Source organism: Strigops habroptila, chromosome 3, assembly GCF_004027225.2.
Source record: "Strigops habroptila isolate Jane chromosome 3, bStrHab1.2.pri, whole genome shotgun sequence".
Lineage (NCBI taxonomy): Eukaryota > Metazoa > Chordata > Aves > Psittaciformes > Psittacidae > Strigops > Strigops habroptila.
Window position 1 is genome coordinate 76336105 of NC_044279.2, and position 25269 is coordinate 76361373.

The window sequence follows — 25269 nt, forward strand, 5'->3', positions numbered from 1 at the left end:
AGAGCAGAGAAGGTGAGGAGGACCAATTCCAGATAAAATCCCAGCATCTGTGTCATTTCAAACCAGGAGCAGCACAGCACCACTGGCTGGGGGCTGCCAGGGCTTTCCCAGCTTCTCTTTGCCCTGTCAGAATATGTGTCTCGAAAATGAAACTGGAGGCCCTGGGAATCCCGCTCTGCCCCGTGGGGAGCTGGTTTGGCCTCTGCATTTCGTTCAGCTCACGAAAGAAAGAGAAAATGTTGTTTGAGAGGTGGTTTCCTTTTTTTTCTTTTTTTTCCTTTTTTTTTACAACTTTAAATACAGTACTGAGTATAAATTAATCTTACATTAAAAAAAAAGGGGAAAAATTAAAATTAAAATAAAACCTCACCATCTTTACAAACCAAAAGAAACAGATTCTGGAACAGGAAAACAAAGTGTCTTAAGACTTGAGGGCTTGGGGATGGAGGGAGGGAGCAACGTGCCGCCTTGGCAGTGGTACGAGAAGCGCTCTGGGCTTGCAGGAGGCGAGGGCTGGGTCCCTCCAAGACCTGTAACAGCTCCCAGGTTGTGGCTTCTCCTCCTTCCCCCGGGGCTGTGCCTGTGTGTGTAGGAGAAGCGGCTGGAGCAGGAGGGGCACGGGCTGCCACAGGAGCTCTGGGCAGGCATTTCTTCATGTCTAACTGCAGTGCCCAGCACGGCACAATCTGAGATGGGGACTCTGCAGTGGTGCTGGAAATTCCCATCCCACGTAACGTTTCTGCTAACAGTGACTGAGTATTAGGTGTGCAGAAATAGCTCTTGTTCCTAGTGTCCCCCTCCCTCCTCTGGAGCAGGCAGTGGCACAGGAGGGACCCTACGACTGACCCTCCCGTTGTGCTCCGAGTCCTCCTCACTTAGAAGAGCTCATTTCTCTCTCAGGTGGCTGCTGCCAACTGCAAAGACCATCCTCATTTGTTTCTCAATACCTCCATAGAGCTGCCCACATCTCGGACAAACTTCCAAGCTAGGTGGGAACATCCAACAGGCAAAAATCGAGAAGGAATTTGAGAGGGAAGATGGGAGGAAAACGATGGGAGATGTAGGGACATTGTCAGGAAGAGAGCAGTGGAGGCATGGTGTGCAGGACACCCGTGAAGGGGTTAAAAACCTCGCGGGAATGACATGATGCTGCTCTCAGGACCACAGAGCAGGCAAGGACAGCTCACTGAGATTAAGTCATGCTTCTAAGTTTGGCTGCTGTTGGTCTCGTTGTGGTGCCACTTCGCCTCCTGCAAGGAACTTGGTTGGGAGAGGGGGGGTTGGTGGCAGAGGGAGAGAAAAGGGCAACGAGAGAGAGATCAGATGATGCCTCTGCCTGTCCCCTCCTGGCCCTCGCAGGCACGTTGCAGTAACAGTGCTCTTTCCTGCCAGCCCAGCCAAGCTGCTGCACGTGCCTCTGAGCTTCCTGCCGCTAGGGAATGAAATCCGCTTAAGAACATATATATATATATTTATATATGTATGTATAAATACACATACACACACATGCACGCACACGTATATATATATACACACACACACATATACACACGCACACATACAGAGTGAATTTAAAAAATACTTTTGAGTCCGAGCCTGGAAAGTTGAATTCTCCACCAGCATGTGCAAAGATGGGTCCCCCTGGCAGGGGCCTGCTGCCATCCGCTCCTTCCCCATGATCCAAACACCTTCCAGTCAGCACCAGGAGCCAGAGGGGAAAGGGAAGGGGGGAATGCTTTTGGCTTCTTTTGTTTTGCTTTGTGGTTCTTTTTTTGTTCTGTTCCCCGAGATGTTGTATATCTTAGTGGTTTTGGTTTTTCTCTTTTTTTAAAATAAAATATACACACGCACGTTAAAAATATATAGATCTGTCCAGGTAGGGTGATAATAGTCCTTAGTGCATTTTCCATCATCGCAATCTGAGATATGCCTGTTTGCAAAATGAAGGTCCAGTGCAAGTGTTGATCTCAGCCGGGCCCCCCAGCCTTACCAGAAACACAAGGGAAAAGGAGAACATTCCCCTTCTGCCCTCTGTCCATGTGTTTTTCTCCTCCTCTCAGAAGAAATTGGACCCACTTTCCTTTTCCCATTTTCCATCCTGTCCTCTGGAGCGGGGAAGGCATTGTCCTGTCCTCGTCGCATGTTGTGGCTGCCGGGGTTCATGGGTTTATTTGTACTTTGTTCTCTTCTCATATATATATATAGATAGATAGATCTTGTTTGTCCTTTTGTGTGTGTGTGTAAAACTTTAAAATTAGGCTAATAAATGAAAGAAGGGAGAGGCTTTGGTGGGAGAAGGTCCACTGCTGGAAAGGGAAGCACCAATTGCCGTCTGAATCAGACGTCGAGGCAGACGGACAAAGAGGAAAAGTTATCACTCCAAGGACCCCATGGGGGCAATACAGCAAATATATTAAATAAACCTAGAAATGAAACAAAACCAGACATGACATTAGAACATGGAACCCTCTCTCCTACAATTCCCCTCCTTTCCCACTTTCTCCTCTGGATATGTTTGTGTTGAAGTGCCAGATTAGAAGCCCAGGAGGGTTTTTGACTCTATTTTTTCCCCTGGACAGCTTGAGCCACAGCTGAGATTTGCACAGATTTGCAACATGGGAACTTTGGGCTGGCCAGGAGGATTCTGGGATAATCAGAGCCTCATAGTGCTAAGTGTGGGAATACCAATCCCAAGGCACTGCCTGGCACCCCTCGTCCCCAGCTCCTTCAATGCCACACGTGGAAGTGAATGTGAAGCGAGTGGCCCAAGCTCATATAAGGGTCTGTGGCAGGGCTGCAACTGCTGAGTCGTGGGCCAGGGCTTTCCCTGTTGGGCTATGCTGCCTCTCTCTAAATTCAGCCTCCTCCCTAGGTCTGTGCCCTGGCTACTCTTTCCCTGTTTTCTACTCCTTTCCCTCTCTCTTAGGGAACAAGGGCTTATTCTTCTTTCCCATGTACCAGTGACATTCTTCTAGTGACGAAGGAATTACTCCTGTTTACAAAAGTCAGGGAGAGAAGAATCAGACCCTGGCCTGACAAAGTCCAGATCTCTTGCCAGAGATTCCAGTTCTCCTTTCCCCTGGTATGACCTTTCTTATGCACACAGCCTTCCCGCTAGGAGAGAGAGGAACCAAAAGTGTTGCTGCTTTCCAGCCTTTCTGCCAACTCAACTAATGAAATAAAAGCAAAAGGGATCCCCAGAGCAACATTAATTGTCTGCTTTCAACGGAGAATCAATAGAGAAAGGAGAACAGGAGTTGCTCCAAAGAAGAGATGAATTAAATGGACCCTGAGGGGATTTAGGTGTAGAGAGAAGTCAGCCTTACAGGCTGCCTGTAACGGAGGCAGAGGAAGGAGAGTGCACGGCCTAAGAGCAAGTGTGGTTGCAGCGTGATCCTTCCACCTCTCTTCTTTGCAAAGAGCCATAAAGCCATAAATAGGATGCACACCTTGGATCCCAGCCTAATCCTTCTCCCTCCTTCAAGCTGGGTTTTATCATGCCCAGACCCTGCAGTAGCCCCACGCTGAAAGCAGACAGTGCTGCAGGAAGGCTCTGAGATGCCTGGGCAGAACAGTGTCCTGGGAGAACATCTCCCCCGACTGGAAAAGCAGCTTGCTGTTACCTGCCTTGTGCTCTCTCCCCTGCCAGCACTTCTATGCTATGAGGATTTCTTTCAGCACTTTCTTAGCGTTGACATGCTTGTACTTCTTATGTTTCCTCTTCTGCGCCGGCGGCCGGCGTACTCGCTGCCTCTGTGAGACAGCGGCTGTGGTGAACGACGGTGACAAGCCTGCCAAGACAAGGGGAGAGGGTCTGTACAGTGAGGGGCAGGGCTCATGTTGAAATACCTTTCTCCACGCACTATCAACAAAGAGCTCTGCAACAGGAGGGCCACAAGGCCTCCTTCTGTTCTTCTGTCCCTTGTCCTCTGTTCTCCACAGTCTCTGCCTCTCCCTTTTCCCACGATGCCCTTCCCCTCACCTCTCACCTTCCCCTCCTTCATTTGCCTCGGTTTCAGCCCCTTGCTGGCAGGCAGACATCCTGGGAAAGGTCCCTCAGCTGCCATAAACCAGCCCATGGGACTCACTGGAGCTTAGCAGACTGAAACCAGTGGAGGGTTCTTTCCTCTCCCCCCAGCCTCTCTTCTCACGCCTCCCTCCACTCTACCCATGCCAGGATCCTTACGTCTCTGTTCACGTGGCACTGGCCGGCTGTTCCTGGGGGGCGGACGGGACACCGCTTCACACCGACACTGCACATGGTCCTCCAAAGGCACAACGACTTTTTTGAATTTTGGCTTCCTCTGGATAAATTCGATCTTGTTCACCTATTTGGGAGAGAGAGGCAAGTGAAAGATTTATAGAGCTGCAGCTCCCCCTCTGTAAAAATAATCAGTGTCAGTACGCTTCAGTACTGGCTTTCTTCCGAGAGGGTCAGAAGGCAGTTTATAGAGCATGGTTCAAATTCAGAGGTGGTGTGTATGGGAGCTAATTCTGCACAGACCAGCCTAGAGGAGACCTAGACCAGGCAAGTTCAGATGTGACTGGTTGTTTTCCCCTGTTCCTAACTATCGCCACTGCTTAAGCTGGATGACTGGTGGATCACCAGACAAAAACATAGGACGTGCAGAACACACCAGCCTATTTCTGACAGATGTGATGGTGGAGACCTGGGGGCAACCAGAATTAACTCCCACAGGATCCTACAGGAAGGGCAAAAGGAGAAAAACTCAGGCCCGGTGCAAGCAAACGCATCTTCACCAGCTCTGCTGAGGCCTGTCTGAATTTGTCTCAAGCCGAAGCCTCAGCTCTGTGTTTCACAGGAAAGGCGGTGCTCTGGAAATTCCCTCGGACTCTCCACCAGTGCTGACTCAGAGGGAAGACTCAGTGCTCCACATCCCACCACAGGGCACAAGCTTTCTAGGGGGTCCCTCCCACTGCAGGAGCAGCCAGGGCTGACCCCACTCAGCTTATCTGGTGAGACTGCGGTCCCTGAAGTGCTTCACGAGCTATAAATACTCGCCCTGGGATGGAATTCCTCTAAACCCACTGCCCCCAGCAGCATCCCTCAGCCAGCGCCGAAGCGGCCAGGCTGTTTATCTTTCCTTGAAAGCCCACTCCACACGCTTCAGACCACACGCTGCTCGCTAGACAAACACTTCCAGCCAAACAATAGAGAGACCTCTGTCCTCAAAGAAACCATTTCCAGGTCACTTTTTCAGGCTGCCTTTTGACCTCTCACTTGTTTTTTCCACAAAAACAACTCCTGCTCCCCCTCACATTTTTCCCTCATTTTCAGCCTGGCTTTTCTGAGAAAGGAATTTCCTGATGAAAAGGGCTGTGTGAATACAACCTCTCCCAGCCAACCTCTGCTGCCTGCCTGCCTGGGGGAGTCTCTTACGGCTCAGGCAGAGGATTAGTACGCGATGAATATTATTTTTAAACAAGCTGTCTGGGAGGAAGCTGTGAGGAGATCACTGGTAGCTGTGAGGAGGGAAGGATCAGAGCAAGAGGTTAACTATCAGGTGTCTGCTTGGTCAGGAGGCAGCCGTGGGGCTGAGAAAGAGGAGAAGCTGCTCCAGCGCGTGTCTTGGGAAGAAGCTACAGCAGCAGCAGGGGGATGGAGACTGAACTGCAAAGCCCTCCTCTTTCTGCACCAAAACCAGTTCCCGCGATGAAAGCATCCTGTTTCTTCTGCTCTCGAAGCAGAAGGCAGCCTCGAGCCCCAGAAATAGCCACAGCGTGGAGCTGCAGCTGGGGACGGTGCCCTGTAGCTCTGCTGTGGTGACAGTCCCCAGCTGCTGGACAGCACCAGCCCTCCACGGAGGGATGTCACCCCGCACCAGAGGCTGCAGCGCTGCGTGGCTAATGGCAGGAGACAAGACCACAGAGGGGGTGCAAGGGAACAGACAGATATGTGAGCCCTGCACCTGAGACCTGCACTGGTTTGGGTTTTGGGGCGTAGGGATGGAGGTGGGCTGTGAGAGGAGGGAGCAGCGGGAAGTGTCTCCCTTACCTGGACGTGCCGGACACGAATCTGCATGGGGCGACACTGCACGTTGCGGTTGTTGCAACACCCGGAGCAGCGCTGCACCTCCACACAGGGTGGCCACACCACAAAGTTGGCATTGGTGCTGTCCACCATGTTGCGGGAGATCTCAAAGACCACGGTCCGTGTCTTGCACTCCGCAAGGACAGCCGGCTCTGCTGCTGCCAGAGCATCTGCAGGGGGCCAGGAGAAGAAGGGGGATGAAACGGGCTTTGCTGCTGTTACCAACCTGCTGCAGCCACCTCTACTAGAAGAGAAAGACCCCACATGGCTCTTACACACACACAGATTCTCTTTCATTGTCCCACTCCCCCAGTTCCCTCCCTGAACAGAGCCACACCTTGTTTGGAGGAGGCCCCAGTAGCTCGGCAGGAGATGACACTTCTTTAGAGCACATCAGCACCAGCAGGATTTAAAGCAGAGCAGCTTGCAGAGCTCCAGACTCCCTCTCCTGCCCTCCTGGGGTGTAACACCCAGCTCCTACATGAGGCCTAGACCCTCCTTCTCATCTGTCTACACATCCAAGCACACTGTAACATCAAACACCACACATGTATCTCAAGACACGCATCTGCATCCATCCACAGCTGCTCATGTGAGTGCCCCAACAATCACAAGGCAACACCCACAACTCACCTAGGCTTCGTCGCTCTCGAGACAGGGCCATAGGGTTTTGACCAGGCTGAGTTGTACTCAGGTTCAGGCTCGAGCTATCTCGCTCTGCAAAAGGAAAGACATGACTTAATAGCACTGGGCAGAGGCAGGAGAAGACAGCAGGCACTTGTGCTCTGCTCATCAGACAACGTGTAGAGAAGTGAGATAAGCCATGGCCCCAGGACGTCACACTAGGTGTAAATCCACCAGCAAGGTCAGAGCTGTGCTGGGCACGGACACTCCAGGTTTGCACTTGGCTCAGACTAGGCGGCTCAAAGCAACAAGCCTATCATGAAAGAGGGGTCCCAGTCAGGTTTGGGAGAGGAAAACTCCAGCTCAAGAGTGACAAGGCCTATGGCAGGGCTTTCTGGTGTCAGAGAGGAGTAGCAGAGGGATTCAGATCAGCTGGCTGAGACCAGGATACAGTGAGGAGGATCAAAGATCAGATAGGACCAGCTGAAAGCTTGGTGTGTAACACTGAGGTGCCTTGCTGGCATGGCTTGGGACTGGGAGAGTTGGGGAGTAAGAGGGCAGGTGAAGGGGATGATGGCTGGGAGGTGGGGTGCTTGCTTTTTCTCTCTCAACCCACCACAGCTGCTCTAGGTCAGGGTCAGTTTTATGACAGAAGAGCTGAAAAATGAAGTTAAAATTACTTTTCCCCCCTTCCACTCTAAGGTAAGCTGCAGGATCTGGAGGTAGTTCAGTCAGTGATGGGAGAGGAAGACCGATAGCATTCAGGCCAGCCCTGAGCAGTTCCCTCCCACCCCACTGCTTTTTCCCATAGGAAGCGGTGAATAGAGAAATGCCCATAATCCCCATGGAGCACTCCAACACGCAGCCCCTCCTGAGCTCCGGACAATGGCTGCGCTCAGAGATAGCTCCCACCCAGCCACAGCTCTTTCCTTCTCTGACCTGCTTTAGCAGCTGAAGGAAGCTGAATGGACGTCAGCATCAAGGGAGCAATTTTCTTAAAGGGAATTTGGGGCCAGTGGAAGATCTCTGTTTATCAGATGTGTGGTGGAGCAGACTTCCCATACCTATCATGTCCCATTCCTCTTCCTCAGCCCTGCCCTAGAGCAACTTCTTATAAGGGGGAGCAGAGACTTTGCTGTCTACTCAGCACGGAGGCAATTGCTGAAGGATTTGGGATGGGTGCACGGAGGCTGTATTCACAAGGCAGAAATCATGTGCCTGAGCACATCTACACATGAGGTGGACAGACAGACACCCTTTAAAGCAGCTGGAGAGGTATGATCAGTTCTAGAACACCATTCATCTTGCCCCAAGGCAGACACCCAAAATGAGATCTGATGGATCACACACTAGAAGGCAGGTAGTTCTCTAGGGGCTACAGAGGCTGTCTGGATGACTGGCTTAGACGGGCATGCCCACTGCCAGGGCAGCCACAGTTAAGGGTGATGAGCCCCACTCTGCACCCCTCTGTTGTTGGGTCTACAGTAGTGTCTAAGGACAGGAGAGCAGTATCTCAACTCATCTGCCTTCTGAAGCTGCCTAATCCTGGCTCCCTGTGCAGTCAGTGGAGGACAGCAGCTATGACCCACACAGGGTACATGGACAGCACAGGGAATAAGTCCAGCGACTTTGGGATTGTTTTGCTAAGACACTAATTGCACACGGGGCAAGCAAATGGTGATGCCCCTTGGTCACCACCTGGGAGCAGATGAGAGCCAAAGGGTGCAGCAAAGAGACAGCTTCACAGCATCATTTATTTTCTGTTTCCCTGACCAGCCTTTCCCACCTGGGACCTGAAGTGAAACCAGTGACTCAAAGCTCTGCAGCCTTCTCCCATGCCCCTGAGCTTTTCAATCCAAGAAGAGAAGCCCATTTTATTTCTTAATCCTGAGGGTGGTTAGTAACTGCGATAGAGATGTATCTGTTCCTTAGACACCGGGACATGACAGACTGCACGCATCTTCTCAGCTGCTCCTTCCCCACCCTGCCTGGCATTTCATCAAACGAGGGTGGGGGCTGCCTTTTGTGCACAAGTTGAGTTGATGAGAGGAGGGAGAGGGGTTGAAAATAGCAACAACTGTTGACTCGAAACAAGTCTCCTATTGAAAACCAGGTCCCTCCCTCCCTCTCCCAGGTTGTCCTTCTACTACACCCCAGGTCAGCACTGAAGACGGTTGAGGTGGGGGAACCAGCCTGGGACAATCCAGCACAGCTAATTTTGGAAGTTGCCCCATTGTGTGGCTCATGGACGAGGAGGAGGGAACTGGTGAGGGCAGGGAGCGGCCGTGGTGGTGGTGGGGAGCCTCGTCGCCTCTTTCTAAGGCAAACAATAGCTGAATGCAGCTGGTGCCCTCCCCCTCGCTTTCCCCCCCCTGCCCCTCCAGGGCCGTTTTGAAAGGCAGCGGGAATGCTTTTGAGACTGCGCCAGTGGTTGGACTGGCATAGGAAACAAAAGCAGGAAATTCTGTTCCCCCGTAGATAGTGTCTCGGCAAGGATTACAAAGCTCCAAACAGACAAAACACGAGAGAGAAGGAGAGCTGGGGGGGGCCGGGAGCCGACGGGCGGGAGCGGGGTTAGAATAGAAAGGAATTTGTTCTGAAGAGACCGTTTATAAATAAATTCCTGGGCCAGCCCAGCCGCCGCGGCGTGTGCTCCAATTCCCACACGTGCCGACCCCTCCGCGCTCCACTGCTCCTGCCGCTCGCTGCACTCAGCCCTGGCCAAGTGACCCCGAGGCACTGCAGACCCCACAGCTCTTATCTACGGGCAGGAGGGGAAGCGATGCTACCCTGACTTAGGCCCTGTCCCGTATGTCACCCATGGACACGTGCTCTGACACTATTGTCCTAAGAGCCTCTGGGAGCCCGTGGCCTTTCATGGATGCTAAACCTGAGAACCCACTCAGCCCTTTGCTCCTCTATCACCCTATTTCTAATCTCCCATCTCTCCACCTCCTAAACTGATCCTTGGCCAATTCAAGCTCTGATGCTGGTGCATCTCCCAGGGTGAAAAGTGGTGACCTCAGTTCCTGGCACTCACCTTGCCCACATCCTTCCATTTTTGGAAGCCAGTGTCCCTCAGTAGGCCAAGCAGTTAGGAGGAAATCTAAAAAAGCTTCTAGTTGCCTAACTCCCACAGGTTGTTGGGTTTTTTGGATGTGTAAATAGGCAGGCTCCTGCATGGTTCCTGTATTTATAGTGATGTCTGTTGAAAACAGACTATCCCCTCCCTCCCCACCAAAGAGTTAAGAAAAAATAGAGTGTTTGGTGAAGAGGAGATTTACCTACGGAGTCTATCCGCAGGGCGCGCTGGAGGTCGCTGATGGAGCGCAATGAGCTGTCACCCAAAATCTCATAAATGTCTTCGGGTATGGGGTCCCCCTGCCAGATGACAAAGAGGAAAGAAGGTGAGAAACAAGCATTAAAGAGGCAACCTGCAAATACTGAGTGCGTCTGGAGTGAGAGCTGTGGGAATTGAAGGAGAACGGGGGAGGCATGACAGAACCAAAGACATGCCCTCGTGAAGGCATAAACCTGAAACCTCAGCAAAAGCAAAAGCCCCTCTCACTGCCTCTCACAAAGTGTTTGGGAGACTGAAAAAGCCCAAATATGCCCGGGCTGCGCAGCAGAGCCCCAAATGCTGTGCAAGCAGCCAGCAAGGCTTCCTCCTCCGGTCCTGTATGACTTCTCCAGGTGGCCTCTTATTCCTGCTGCCTGCAGTAAAGGCGTTTTAACAGACTTCCCTTACGCTATCTGATAAAACCTTCCCAATATTTCCCTCCGTTATGAAACTCCCTCACGGGCTTTGTCAGATATGGGGTGTATGTGCGTGTGCGTGCGCGTGTGTTTTCAAACCACAGCGGCCCAATAATATACACCATTTGCATACTCTTCAGAAAAGAAAAAAAACAGGTTGGGGTTGGAGGAGAAGATTGACCTTCGCAGCTGAGGCTGCTCTGGCAGGAGCCCGTGTGAAACCACCAAGGCTGCAGGGAGGACATGAAAGGCTCTTCGAGGTGGTGGGCTGAGGAGCTCATTTGGATGAAGAAACACATGGGAGTCAGGATGTCATTGCGTGCCAGTGCCAAAAAAGCCCTGAAGTAAGCAGGTTTACAGACATCAGATGATGGGACAAATTCAGGGTTTGTGCAGGCAGGTGCAACGCCATCAATCTCTTGGGAATTTGACTCTGGCACCGGGCTTGAATGGGCCCTAGTGACAGCACTTCTCAAGACTACAAAGGAGCGGTGTGGGAAAGCAAGCACTGATTAAAACGTACTTCCGAAAGGCTAGAAAAGGAGACGGAGGAAAGTACTGGCCAAAGTGTTTGCTTAGCTCCTCGCTCTCTTCATTTAGGGCTACTCATGCGGAAAAGCTGCTCTTTCAGCCGGGTGCTGGATGCCATCTGAGCTGCAGCCCTACGCATGCCCCTGTAACTGAGAGGAGAACTTGGCTCATGTGCTTGTGAAACGCAGGGATTTTCATGTGGGTTTTTATGGGCAGATGTGTGTGGTCCTTCTAGCGTGCTGCTATTCCCTCCCTGCCTGCCTTCAGTGCAGAACATTTCCCTTCCACTTGGAACCGAGGAGAACCCCCAGGCAGGTGGTTAAACACTGGCTTTTAAACCCTGAGGGCTTTAGCCTAAACCTGCAGCCACTTTTGCATGGCTGCTTGAGCCTGGCACCCTCGACACGTGCCTGCGCCTTGGCCACCCGCCCTTCACCTCTACTAACAGGGCAACAGGAGCGCCCTGCTAGCCCACCCGCTAATACTGTGGCTTAAACTAGGACATGGTGCCTTGAAGTCTACTGCAGCCTGAGTCACGGGGCAGACACCTCCTGGGATGATAGCCACAGAGCAGACACCACTAGCATCTTAAACCTCCGCAGCCAGATCCACCAGAGAGCTCAAGTCAGAGCGAGCCTCTCTGCCCTGCTCTGTCCCTGTCACTGTCACATCTCACCACAGATCTGGCTGTCCGCCTGCAGCAAAAAGCAGATTTTACATCCCCAGGCATCACTTCCTCAGTCTCTGAGGGAGAGGGGAGTGGCATCAGTGATGAATGCACAGCGAGAGACTTGTATAATTCAGGGATCACTGAATAGCTGTGAAATGAAGATGCCTTCTGACAACTCCTGCTGCGTGAGGAAGAGTGGGACCAACAGCCCAGTGCCAGAGAGGCTCTGCAGCACTTCCCTGCCTTGTGCCACACACGTTTACTGGAAAAGGGATCATTTGCAATTCCCAGGACTTGCAGCCAGAGCTCAGGCTTTTTAATGCTTGCACCTGTCAGCCAAATGCATCTGTGTGCGAATGCTGCTGTGCACGGATGCCCCTGGTCCTTCCTGACACTCAATCCGTGTAGGAAATTGAACTTTATTTTAAACTCCGGCACTCACTGTGGGAGATTGTGGGCAGGTGCTACGAGACTCGGTGACTTTGGAGGCGAGCTGGGAGGTGTCACCTTGCTAACAGAGCAGGAGGAACAGATAGGAATCAGGGATTGCAAATGCAGGCCCTCAGGAGCCGGATTGCTGGAGACTGCCTGTAGGAATAAGCTCCACTCCCTGCTCACAGCAGCAGTTTTAGGTGCCAATTTTTTCTTGTTGCAGATACTACCAGCATGGCTATGGTGTATCACCAGCCCACACAGCTCATCATCCCCGGCGTTTGAGAGGCAGCTCTGCCAGGGACAACCGCAAGCCTGGGAGGCTCCTTCCTTTCCTCTTGTGCCGCAGAACCGTGCCCAAGGCTGGCCTAAAAGCAGCTGCACAGACCTAAGCTGCACGGCTTGTCCTTGCTCCCTTTGGGGTCTGTGATGGGAACAGCCATGCCGCTGACCGCCCCAGCCCAGACCTATGCCCGGATTGCAGGCACTGCACGCACCCAGGCTCGGGGCACTTGCTGGGGATGGCACACAGGGACGCAGAGGTCCCTCAGCCACCCCCACCTGATCCCATGGGGTCAGAAGGTGGAGGAGCATTGCAGGAGGTGGGATCCCTAACAGCCCAGCCCAAGCAGCTGGTGCCTTTTCTGCTTAGCCGCTCCTCTGGAGTTATTTGTCTAACACAGGTTAACAATCTCTCTTTTTTAACTGCACGGCAGATCAAAGAAGACTTTTGTCTCAATGGACTCCTGGCTGGCTGTCAAGTGCCCCAAGGCCTGGCCTCGTAGTCTCACGAGGCCCTGAATTCCTAGAAGAAAGTAAGTTTGTTCTTCCCTCTCTCCCTCCCTCTCTCCCTCCCTCTGCCCCCAGTGCCTGGCTCTGCCCCGAACTGCAGGGGCACCCCCCACTCTGCCGGTCCCCTGGCAGGGACATCCCCATCCTTTCTCCCAGCTGCCAGTGCTTGGGGGGTGAGACCCACAGCACACAAGGCTGCAGGGGCCCTGCCTGCACTGCGCTGTGCTGTGGCTGGATGCTGGGGCTTCCCGATGCATTGGCTTTGCCTCCCTCCTCCCAGACATCAGCAGCAAACCCATGCATGTGCAGCAATGCCCTGCAAACAGGAGGCACACACACACGCTGTCTCCAAATCAGCCTTCTCCTTTACCCCACCACCCATGTGCCTCTGGAGCCTTCTGCCAACACATGCTTTTGAGGACCAGGGATGCCGAAAGGTACCCTTGTGATCAGCTGCTGCCGAGGCGGCGCAGGGAGTGTGCAGGGCTGTGCTTGGGTCCTCCCTCCAGCTACTCACAGGCAAGGGTTGCATAGTCTTGCCGGGAGGTGTGTCTCTCCTGGTAGCACAGGCAGACACAGAGGAGGAGGGAGCAAAGATTGTGCAACTGGCAGGGAAGGCAGACCCTCAGGGCTCAAAGAAACCAGCCAAGGATACTCCCAAGGTGAGGACTCCTCCGGTCCTCTTTTTGGAGGTGATGTGTATAACACACCCACCTCTGACTGCACCCGGAAGGACAGAAGGCTAGCAGCAGCACCAGTCTCCTCTGCACAGCAGAGGAGGACTTTCCCAAGCACCTCCACGCTGACCGTGGCAAGGGATCTTAGCAGCAGGGTCTCAAATGATCAGCCAGGCAAAAAAAACCCAACCCAAACAGCATTTTTAATTCCCCCTGAAGCTGATGTGAGGACCCCCAGGGGAGGCTCCACTGCATTCCATGGCAGGACTGGCAGTACCTGGCCTGCTGAAGCCCAGAGGCTCTTGCTTCCCTCGCAGAGGGCTTACATTGTTCCAGCACCACTCCCAGCTACAGGGGCACTCCGACATCTACCTGACGCAGGCACAACCCTCCTCACACGAGCCCCTTCCACATGGGACGGCAGCTTACGTTTTCCTCCCTTAAAAGAATCAAACTTAACGTTTGATCTAGCCCACGTTCCTAAAATACAGCCAGGCCTACCCACCTTTTTCCCATTTCAAGGGGGACTCCGCTGCTCCACCCTGCTCCTCCACATACCCCCAGCACCTCCCCTGCGAGGACTGGAGGCACTTCCACCTCCAGGGCCTGTTGTCTACCAGCAGCACTGGAAACAGCACAGAAACCACTGTCATTCCCTCCTGCTGCTGCGCATCAGCTGACAGTGAGAGGGAGGCAGGGAGGACTCGCCCGGCTCCTTCCAGGAGCTCACCCCACACATGTCATCCATCCACGCTTCCACTGCTTTGTCCTTGTCACAGCCTCATGCTATGAAGAATCGGGAAGAGCCCCAGAGCATTGCACCGGGAAGACGTGATGGGGAGCTGGGCCGAGGTTATAAGCAAGCGCCCAGCCGCACCCCATTCCTCGGGAATTCCAGAAAGCCCTGCCAGTGGGGCTTCACCCCAGCACAACCACACTGGGCTCAGCCCAGCTCTGTAAATGTTGCAAGGCAACTATTAGAGCCCGTGGGGCAAATGTAAATTGGTTTAGCATCCTTGCTTCCCAACTGGCAAATACCTTCCCGCTGAGGCTTGTACTCCCTCCGGCTGGAAGAGCTCCAGGGCCCTCCAGCTCCAAATGGGTGTGATCGAAGAGGGAGAGGGACTCAGGAGGCTCCATCTCTTGGCTCAGGCCACTGCTGATCGGGGGAGCTACTGTTCTCCATGCACTTTCTCCAGCAGGGCACCAGAGGAGGTGCAAGCCCCGTTCAGAGGATGCCTGTGGTTCAGCCCCCTGGTAGGAGTCATGTTGTATGCATCTGGTGCAGAGGGTGCAATGCGCTACCCTCAGGGTAGATGTGGGGACTGGCTGCAGGCAGAAGCATCTACCCAAGCAGAAACCTTCTTGGTTCTCTGGTCATAAAATGCTGAATATCATGATCCCTCCCAAGGAACGTACAGACAGAATTCCCAAACTCAAACTCTAGTAGGCTCTCATAGAGCTGTGCAGTCCTTCAATGTAATTATAGCACAGAGTAACAGCCCCCTGGGATCAGACACTTCCATCTTCACCCTTGCGCAGCACCAACCATAGCTGATGTTTCATGCTGCATGGGAGAAACAGATCTGAGCCACCCACAGAGGAAATACCATCCACTGCCCAAAACAAACATAACCACTGGGCAGCCCACAGCTCTAACTGCTTCCCCTTGCGGCTTGGGCAAGGGCAAAATGGGCCCATACAGAGGTGACGTGATGCTTCACACCCAACCCCTTCCCCACCACCCCACAAAGGGGTGCACCCACCCGCCTTGCCCGAAAATGAAGAAGGAAGAGAAAGAAATGATGCAGAGGGAGGAAAGTTTTGGTGGAAAGGCATTTTCCTGCCCTTGACAACCGCTGGGCTGCAGATCTAACCCACGGTTTCACCACTTTGGGTAGAGCTGGATGATAGGGGCTTTCTGATCCCTTCAATCTGCACACAATCGGGCAATGAAATGTGGCAGCAGAGATCAAAGGATTGGGGGTCTTGGGGCTCCTTTTCCTCAACCATGGCTCAGGGCGAGGCTTTGATTTCCATGTCAGGAAACTGAAGAGGTTTGGGGTGCACATCCATCAGCCAAATCCACCACCTGGTCCCCACCCTGTGCCCGGCTCCCTCCTGAAAGAGCATGCAGGAGGACTGCAGGACAAGATGCTGGCGTGACTGTGCAAGCACAGGCAGCAGAGGCACCCATCTCCTGCCTCCTCCCATGGCCCCAGCTAGACACACACCTTACCGCATAACCATGCCACCTGGGTGTCAGTGTTTATAGCCACCCCAACCCCTACCTTGCCCCCTTCTCCATCGTTGCCCCTTGGCAATGCCAGGTTGGGTTTCACACCCTGTGATATTCCAGAGGTGACAACTGGGACTCGGTCCCTGCCTCACAAAACAACTGCAGGGAGTGAGAGGCTCGATGGCAGCGGAGCCACCGGGGGTGACAGCCCCGGGGGAAGCCGCTGGCGGGGCCCGAGGCTCCCAGGCAGCACACTGCATGAACCAGGGACCCGGCCTGGAGAACATCCACGGGGTGGGTGTATTTCCACGTCCTGAAGGGACACCGCTCCCCCTGAGGGGGCAGCCCCGCCGCGGGGCGGGAAACCGGCCCCACGGTCGCTCCCCTCAGGGCCGGCTCTGCCCGCCATTAGCGCGCCCGCGCCCCTCAGCAGCCCTTCCCGCAGAGCGGGGCAGACAGCCGCCGCCCGCCCGGCCTCCTCGTCCCTGCCGCGCAGCTCCGCTCCTCGCCGGGGCTTCGCCCCGCCGCACCTGCGGGCCGGGAGGCGCCGCCGCCGGTCTCCCCCCCGCCCGGCTCCGGCGCTGGCAGCTCGGCAGCACCGCCCGCTGCCGGGGATGGAAACTCACCTCCAGGCGGGCCAGGGGCAGGGAGAGAATGAACGCGAAGACCACGCCGAAATTCATGCCGACTTCAGGCCCCGCCGGCTGCGGGCACATGGACGGCGAGCCCCGGGAGGGAAGCGCTTCCCGCAGAGCCGCCCGGCCTCAGGCATCGAAGGCGCCGCGCGTTCCCATCTCCCCTCCGAGCCGGGCTGCTGCTGGTGGGAGAGTTGCGGGAGCCCTTGGAAGAGGAGGTGGTGGTGGTGATGGAGAGGGGAGACAGAAGTGATTCTCGGTGACTCGGCTGCCTCTGTGCTATCTCATAAGCCCGGTGGAAGAGAAATGCAGTCCCTCGAGATGATCCGCATCCAGAGTCTGTGTCCCCCTTGCTGCAAGGGATGCTTCAGCACTGCCTTCTGCTAGGTGGTCCACATGCTGTTTTTCCTCTTGGTTGTCTTGCTTTTTAAAATGTACGTATGTAAAGGATTTTACATGCAGGCAACAATGGCTCAATGTTCTTAGAAAAAGATGCGCAAAATAATAATTTAAGAAAAAAAAAACTTTTCCAAAGTTTGGTGCGAAATCCAAAAAAACCCTAAAATCTTCTTCCTTAAGGTGTCCTTCTCTTAAAATGCTCCTTTTCTTCCTTGCGCCCACTTGCTTTTTAGCGAGAAGTTGCTAGTGTACATTGGATTTCTTCCCTTTACATTAAGATTCTGGCTTGGGTGCCTTCTCTTTCGAAGTGCTGGCAGTTCGCTTGGACGTGAGGTTCGCTTTGGGTTTGGAAACAGGTGAGAGCAAATGTTTTCTCCCTGGGTTGCGTGTGTGTGTATGTGCAGGCGCTGAGCCTTGAGAAGCCTCAGAGCGGAGCTGCTGCCTCCCGTGCTCTGTTGCAACAAGAAAAGACAATAAAAAAGGAAAAAAAGCAGAAAAGGTAAAATTGACAGGGAGGCGAGCGAGCTGATGGGTCTTTATTTTAGTCTGCGAGCTGCAAGAGAGACTAAGCTGGCACTCGGGGCTGCTCCTTTTATAACGAGAGGAGATGGGTGGAGCATAACTTGCCATCCTCCTCTTGGCTGGGTATCAAGGCAAAAATCTAACGAGGGAGTAGCAGCCCATTGCTGACAAAATAAAAAGTGTGTTAATTTAAATGATAAATTAATTAAAAATTACTAATGTGGCAATAACCCGTATAATGTGGCTTTAATACCGCGTGAGGAATGAGGACAGAAATTCCTTCCTCCTTAGGAAGAGATAAGACGAGAGGAGTTCCCGGCATGGTAGTTTGTTATTTTTTTGGCCTCGGGTTCTCACTGTTGCAAGGCGAGTGGAGCATTTCTCTCAGCTCCACTCGCCTTCTTCCCTGCCCTGCTGCACCACTAGCTTCAGGGAGAGGGATGGCTTTAATATCTTAACATGTCTTTGTGTGCAGGGGAAAAAAAAAAGAAGGGGCAGAGAAATGTAAACGTTGCTACAAGACAATCTGGTGTTGCTCATGGCACCGGGAGGTATTTTGCAGCATGATTATCTCCACGATATAATAAACATCTGAAGGGAAATTAAGCAAGCAGATATCTGCTGGAGAGAGGGGGGGAGAGGGATGGGAAGGCTGCTAACAGGTGAGTTCAAGAGTCATATCCTATGGAAAAAACACCCGTGCGCACGCCCTCTCATGTACGTACGAGTGACCTCCCGGCGTGGAGTTGCACACTTGCAAAGCACACTCCCAGCACGACCAGGAGGGGTTTCTGCACCATCTTAGTGCAGGCTCGTATCCACCGATACATTCCTGCACCGTCATGCACCGCAGGCACTCAGCAGGCATTTGCTCTGAATCCCAAGCATCTTCTCTGCTTTTTCTATGCTACGCACATGCTTCTAGTCGAGCCGCTTGCATGCACAGCTACGTGCAAATTTTGTCTCATTCACACATCCCTGGGCATCCATGTGTTCTCCTTCACTCTCCCCCTCTCTCTTCCTTTCTCACATACATACACCCACTGGCATACCAGTGGCCTCATCTCACAGCATCACACATGCTCCCTTTAGACTATCTAGGTGCCTGTGAGCCTCACGCAGCCAACCCTCTCTAAAACACAGAGTCTCGCACCAGCGCTCATGTGTGCACTGTCCGAAGTGTCCAGGTACAAGGACCAGCAACCAGAACCGAGCAGCAAGCAGCCCACCAAATGCTCTTCTGTAGCAGGCATCTGACAACACCTCCCAATGTGGCTAGCTACACCCCTGAACCTGACTTCAGTCTCATGGATGGGGATGTTGGTCAGGAGGCACAGGGACACAAGCAGGACTGGGTGTCCTCCATAGCTTTCTTAAAATATCATTGCTCCTCTGCTCCTCCTATCATGGACACAGGTAACTCAAGCACAAAATGCAGGGTCCTATGGTGGAGCAGCATGTCAAGGTGCTCTTGGGTTGCAAGGGATCACCGCTCTTCATCCTGGCTGAGACAAAGAGGGCCCAGATTTCCTTACAGGTGGGGAGTTTGTCAGAGTCATGCCAGCTCCGAGGCCCAGGCCATCTGAGGTGCATGAGTGCAGAGATAAGTAGTGTCCTGGGAGTCCCTCACAGCGAGTCTGAAGTCAGGCTCTGTCCCAGTTTTAGAGCTCAAGTAGGAAGAAGTGGAAATGTAACACATACCTTTGCTCTTTTCCACCGCCAGAGACCTTAACAGGACTTTATCTTAGATGGTCCAGCCATGCTAGCCCTGTCCCACCCCAAATTCCTCAGGGCGCTTAGAATTCCCCTCATTCTCCATCCTGGCCCGCCAGCAGCGTACCAGCCATTTCACATGATGACAATTTGGCTCTGACCTCCGACTACCCTAATGTCTACCTGGGTGCTGAAACTCCTTCTGAATGTGTAGGAGGTTCCAAAAAATGGTTATAAACGGGCCTGAGTCCATCTCACCTTGCTCCAGATAGCACTAGCCCTGGTCTCCCTGGCAGTCAGTGGGGGCAAAACTGAGGATTTGGGATGGCCAACCAGCTTCTGGAAGTCCTTCTATCTGTGTAGAGAGTTGAGGGCAGCTAGGGCCTGAATGTTCATAACACCATTACATGTTCAAAGTTCATAACAGGTAAATGGAGGCTCAGGTGCCCTTTGAGGATCTCTGCCCTTGAATAACCTGGCATGGGTCTACCACCTTCATGCCACCTTGTTCAAGCTGTGTAGGGGGTTCCCCACACCATAGTGGCTCCCTGGCCAGGACAGAGCAGCCTGTGTGTGGGAAGGTTGATCAAACTCTTCAGCAGGGAGAGATATCACCACCAGAAAGGAGAAGGAGTCAGCAGTAAGCTAGCAGGGACTGCTGCAGATTTCTTGCTCAGTAGCAACACGAGCTGCTGCAGGGCCTGGTTTTGGGGATGCTATGTGCAGTGTGCTGGGTTTTATATTTTTTAAATATCCGGCTACATTACATGCAAAATGAGATAGAAATAGAGTTATTTATTTTCATGGGGATGATGCTGGGCAGTTTTTAGAAGTTTGACATCAGAAACAAAAAGCTACTCCCTGTTGAACCTCCAGACAGCAAGGAAGAGGATGTTTGGAATTTGACTAATCAGCTACCTATGACCCTGCCTGGAAATAGAGCAAAATGATATTCAAGCCGCTCAGGCTTCAGTCGCTTTTCCTTACTCTTTCTGCTCTTAAGACAGGGACAGATTTTTCTCTAGTGAGGTCTTTAGACTCACTAAAGGCTGGGCCAGTCTCACTGGCGTTGGGTTCAACAGGGGCACGTGCACTTTAAACTGCTGTGCCTTGAGCTGGCTGGGTGCTCCTTTGATTATCTTGCTGTTGTGAAATGACCTTGTCATTTATCCTATGAACCCCTAAATCCGATGGGGATGACTCTTACTGTCCCCATACTGGCCTGTGGGGTGGCTGTGGAGGCCAGTGCGCTATCGGTGTCCCAGATGTCACAGGACAAGAGTTTGAAACCACCAATGCATATGGTGGGAAGGTATTTCATGGCTACATGAAGCGGCTGGACCATAACTATATCCCGTTACAGCATCGCGACTTGACAAGGTCCGGTCACAACTGTGCTAGCTGGCAGTGGCCCCACAGATAAACCACAACAAAAACAGAGATTTCATAAGAGCCTGCAGCAGGGTTTCTTATTAAAACACTTTCATCATCACTACTGCTTTCTAACCTGCAAACAGCTGAACTCATCTCCTCAGTTATTTTCTTATCACTAGGGAGGAGGGCAACACGTGTCTGAGGACAATAGGCAGTTCCTTGCTGCAAGGCTGCTTTCCCCTCATCTCATATCAGCGGAAAAAGTGATCTACTGGCCACCATCCACAGCGGTATGATGTGAGGGGTGATATCTTTTTTTTACTTATTTTAGTGAGGGGAGAGAATTGTGAAACAGCAGGAAGAAAACAGGGCTGGCAATGGAAAGCAAGACTCAGTCTAACCAGCTGAGATGTCTCAGCCTCTCCATGATGAGTCCTATTTTGAAAAACAATCAATGGAAAGAAATTAGGAGGTGTTGACAGCCAGCGTGTAGTCAGACCGCCCACTCAAGGTATCTAACTTAGGTGTTGCCCCCGCTCCGGTCTCTACGTTCAGGAGAACAATGAGCAATCCCTAACGCCTACTCCACGGGGCTGCCGCAGCCGTCAATGGAGGGGAGCAGCCGCGACACCGAAATGAAGAACCTAGAGTAAGTTGTATGCCTAGTTTACACCAGGAGGCCCGTTCTGTGGGCGCATCGTTTTTATGCCACATCTCCTGTTTGTATGAGGTTTATCCTGACTCGAGCAATCAGAACAGAGTCATCGTATGCAGCTTACGCTGCAGTTTGCACCATTTGCCGCAGAGGCGGCTGCCATGGGAGCTGCCCTAACAACTAAGTTCAGTCTAACGGAGGAAGAAAGGAGAAAGGAGAAGAGAGAGCAAAGGAAGGAAGCAGAAACAGGCAGGGGGCCTGGTGTTTATATTTGGTGCTGAAAAAAGGCAGAGCCTCAGGGTACCCAGGGCTTGCATAATTCACCTTCTTGCCCCTGGCGCTGGCAGGGAACATGCTTTCCAAGGATGAGTAAAGCCCTTGCAGAGCAACTGGCTCCAGGGGAAAGGGAAGGTGTCACCCTGCAAGCAGGCACTCAGTGGCACCTTGCCAGGCTTCCTCCAGGAGCCCCCTCCTCTGCCTGTCTCTCCCTGGTGGAGGGATTCCTCCAGCCCCTCACCACCTCCTTCATCTCACCCATTCCTGGCAGAAACCTGGCAGAAAGGAGAGGATGGGGAAGGGGAACGAGATATATGCAGAGGACAGGGCACAGCCCCTGACAACAGCAAAGAGGGAGAGGGCTTGTGCTGCCCGCAGCTTGCTGCCCCTCGCTTTGGGGTGAAGGAGAAGGCAAAGGCATTTCACATCTCCATGGATGTGCAGCTCGAGCAAGATTCAGAGAGAAGGCAAAGCTGTGGGGACTGATTTCCCAGTGCTTTCCCGTGTCCATGCACGTTCCTATGCCAGGTGAGGAGGAGGGGATGCAGCCTTCCCTGCTCACGCCACCATATATCTCCCCCGCCCCAAATCCCAAGTTTAGGGTAAAAGGGAACAATTTCCTTACTCTGGCAACCATCCATTATGTCTATGGATCTGCTCCCCACCCCATTCCCCCCCTCTTTCCTGTTTTGATGAAAGGAAAAAATGTTCTGCTTTCCTTCTTTATTTTTCCAGACTGGTGAATAGCACTTGAAAGGAATTTCTCTCCCTCCCCCCTTCCCCTCTCCCAGTATAACAAATATATACATATGTGTGTATGTGTGAACACACCACACAGCGCAGGTCATCTGTTGTTTTTCAAGAGGCATATACTATTTTTGTTTCCAAATTGATTAGGTGGGCAGCGGTCCCCCTTTCCACTGACACCACCCCAAACACCGCTTCCCCTGCCCTCGGCCTCTGCCACTCACCGTCTCCCCATCCTTTGCCCCTGGGTCCGCAGTGAGCGACGGTGGCGGTGGCAGCAGCGAGAAGGAAGCTTGCTGAGCTGGAGTAAAAATAGCCCCAGCAGTTACTCAGCTCAGAACGTAACATGACTCATGATGTGAAATGAAGATGAGGGTCGAAAACCAAAAGCAAGCAGCTCTCCTCCCCACACACCTGCTATCACTGCTCACATTGCAGAGCAAAACCCACTCTAAATACTGCTCGCCGGGGGTCAGGGCATCGGCCGAGGTGGAAAGCCCCATGTGCGCTACCTGCAAGAGCTGGTCCTCCTGCCTGCACCCATTCGGTCACACTGACACCAGCGGCAGGTGGATTTGGTGACGCTGTGCCCAACCCTCTGCTTATTTACCTCCCGTAAGCCATGAGCCCTGAGCAAAACTGGCCTCCCACTGATACAGCGGGACGCAACACCCTGTGCCACCCATATGCTAGTGCAGCCAGCAGCTGGGTTGCAACAGCACTAATGCAGCCAGGCACCCCAGTTTGTCTGCACCCGCTGAGCCTGTGGTGGGGGAAATGAGCAGGTTCAAGCCCACAGCCCACCCTGTGTCCCATCCCCATCCCCAGGAGGGTGCCTCACGTGTGGTATGGAGGACATCCTGCTCCCCGGGGTACATGGGAGAGCAGCACCCCAGGCATGGCAGGAGGCAGGCCGTTGCTATCTGCTGGGCTGTGTAATAAAGGAGGGAGTTTAAAAATAGACTTTGAGCTGCGCTGCCGGAAAGGCAGTGAGACGTATAGAGCGGGTGTGTATTTATCCTACACGCCCTGTATCTGACACCCCACTGCCATGGGGACCTACCTCACAGCAAAGGCACTGCTCACTGGTCACAAGTGCTCACCGCGGGGCCCTCGTGCCAGTCCTTACCACTGCCTTGATCGTGGATGGTGAGGGGAGCCCTACGCTCTGCCTCGCAGGTACCAGGGCTGCTCAGAGACCCATCACCCCACCCCAAGGCCATTTGGAGCAGTGGGACATGCACCTCTCACCCATGCCAGACCAAACCCAATCTGCGACTCCTCCACCCCCTGTATACCCAGACAAAGTGGCATCTCTCAGGACAAAGCCTTTCAATAGATCCCCTGCCCTCTGCCCTCTCCCGAACAATGAGAAATCAAGGAATATTGTCCGAGCTGAATAAAAAGATCTAAATTTAGAGTGTCTGATGTGTTCTTGGTTTCCTGCCATGACTCCCCTCCTCCTCCCCGGCCTCTCTTTTCATTGCTCGCTAGCCTTGTGCACAGAAAGGTTTCTGATGGGGTGAGATCACCACTGAGACCCTGTCTCCTCAGTGATGAGACAGAGGGGAATTCCAAGTTTGACTCTAGTCTCTGTTTTTGTAGGGCAGGGAGGAGGAGAACACACCGTTTTTTGCCTCACACAGTTAGATGTGCAGGAGAAGAGAGAAACCGAAGGTCAAGAGGGAGGGGACTTTTTCTCCCACTTGAGTCTCCTCTTGTCCTGGCCCTGACATGGCCCAAACATTTTGACCATATGTTTCCACCTGCTAGTGGCATCCTCATCTCCAGCTCTGCCACGGCAAGTCCTTGGAGCAGCATTACCCCTGTGCTGTTCCAGCCCAGAAGCCCTGGCTGATAGGACCCTCACCATCCTCCCACTTTCCCCAAGCAGGTCTGGCAAGAAGCAAGCAGCTCAGACAGAGCAAAGAGAGGCAGAAAAAAGCCTGTCCCAGCTGAAAAAAAAAAGCCAAGAGGGGAGGGAGAGGAGGGTTGTTATCCAGCAATGTACTCCTGATGTTTAAACAAGGGACTCCCTTGGGTTCGTGCCTGATAAGGCTGGGTGTCAGGGGAATATTCATTTGTTTTCCTCTTTAAACAAAAAGGCCTTCCCATAACCACAGTGAGGAGGGAGCCAACACCTCTTGATGAACAGGCTTGTCTTAAGTGCACATGTGGGAAGCCTTTCAGTCTTGCTCCTGGAGAGGAAAAAGAGCCTAGACTGTGAGTATTGACCACACTGCTCAGTGTCAGTGGAAAGGGGAGTACAGACCAGTAGTATTTTCTGATCAAAGATAGACACCAGGAGCTAACTCGAGCTTGCCAGCATGTCTGCGGAGTGTCTGGAGGTGCAGAGGTCCTTTCTGATGGCGGAATTCAGGCAGATGGGCTGGGGAACTGCCTCAAAGCAAGGAAAACTCCTCCCTCCCTCCTTCAGCCTTGAACAGTGTCTCCCAAGAGCCTCCTCCGACTCTCCCCATCTTGGTGGCCGAGTTGGTGAGCAGGTGTAGCAGGGCTTTGGAGCCAGCCAGGCTCTCCCACGCTGCACTCTCTTTCCCTGGCTGCATAATCTGGCAGGGAGGGGGGATTATGAGTATTTTTATTATTATTATTACTATTAATCTTCATTTTGCCAAGAGTTTGGGGGCAGGGTCTTTGGAATTACACTCGTGTGTGCCAAGGACAGCATGCCAGGCGTGCCAGAGCTGTCGGTGGGACAGGAGAGGGAATGAGCAGCACTAGGTGCCCACAGGGAGGAGGAAAGCTGCCACAGCCCTGGCTGAGATGGTGTGAGCAGGCAGAGAAACTGAGCAGTGCTGGACACATCGGGCCAGAGGGGAATGCCCCCCTTCTTTCCTTCCTTCCCTCTCAGCCAGGGTGAACGTCACATGGGGCTCAAGAAGTGAAAGGGAGAGCCAGGAGTCATTTGTTGGTGGACAGTGAGTTTAATGCCGGTTCCCAGCTCGGAGAGATTGGTAGTGCTGGAGACTGGGGAATGGAAGAGCTCAGGTCTCCCGTTCCACATGCCGTTGCTGCCAGAAAGCATCAGGCTAATGCATACAGGAGGGTGGGAAGGGAAAAACCAGCATCAAGGCCGCTGGAAATGAGGCCATCTGCCATGGTCTGGATTGTCACCAGTGTGAGGGAGCAGCAAGAAGAGGGCTGCTGCACAAGA

The 25269-nt window shown here is 53.1% G+C and overlaps 1 protein-coding gene across 2 annotated transcripts; it reads right to left on the reverse strand.

The window, feature by feature from the left end:
- Positions 1–299: 299 nt before the first annotated feature.
- PDGFB (platelet derived growth factor subunit B) lies at positions 300–17386 on the reverse strand. 2 transcript variants are annotated; one of them, XM_030480311.1, is made up of 7 exons: positions 16400–17386; positions 9961–10057; positions 6686–6769; positions 6017–6222; positions 4187–4328; positions 3628–3791; positions 300–2423 (listed from the first exon to the last, which is right to left on the reverse strand). In XM_030480311.1, exons 1-6 carry the CDS (start codon positions 16487–16489, stop codon positions 3655–3657), a joined length of 756 nt encoding a protein of 251 aa, XP_030336171.1. In that variant the 5' UTR covers positions 16490–17386; the 3' UTR covers positions 300–2423; positions 3628–3654. The 2 variants fall into 2 exon arrangements, with proteins under 2 accessions (XP_030336171.1, XP_030336172.1); XM_030480312.1 differs by having other exon boundaries at positions 3624–3791; positions 16400–16519.
- Positions 17387–25269: the final 7883 nt, after the last annotated feature.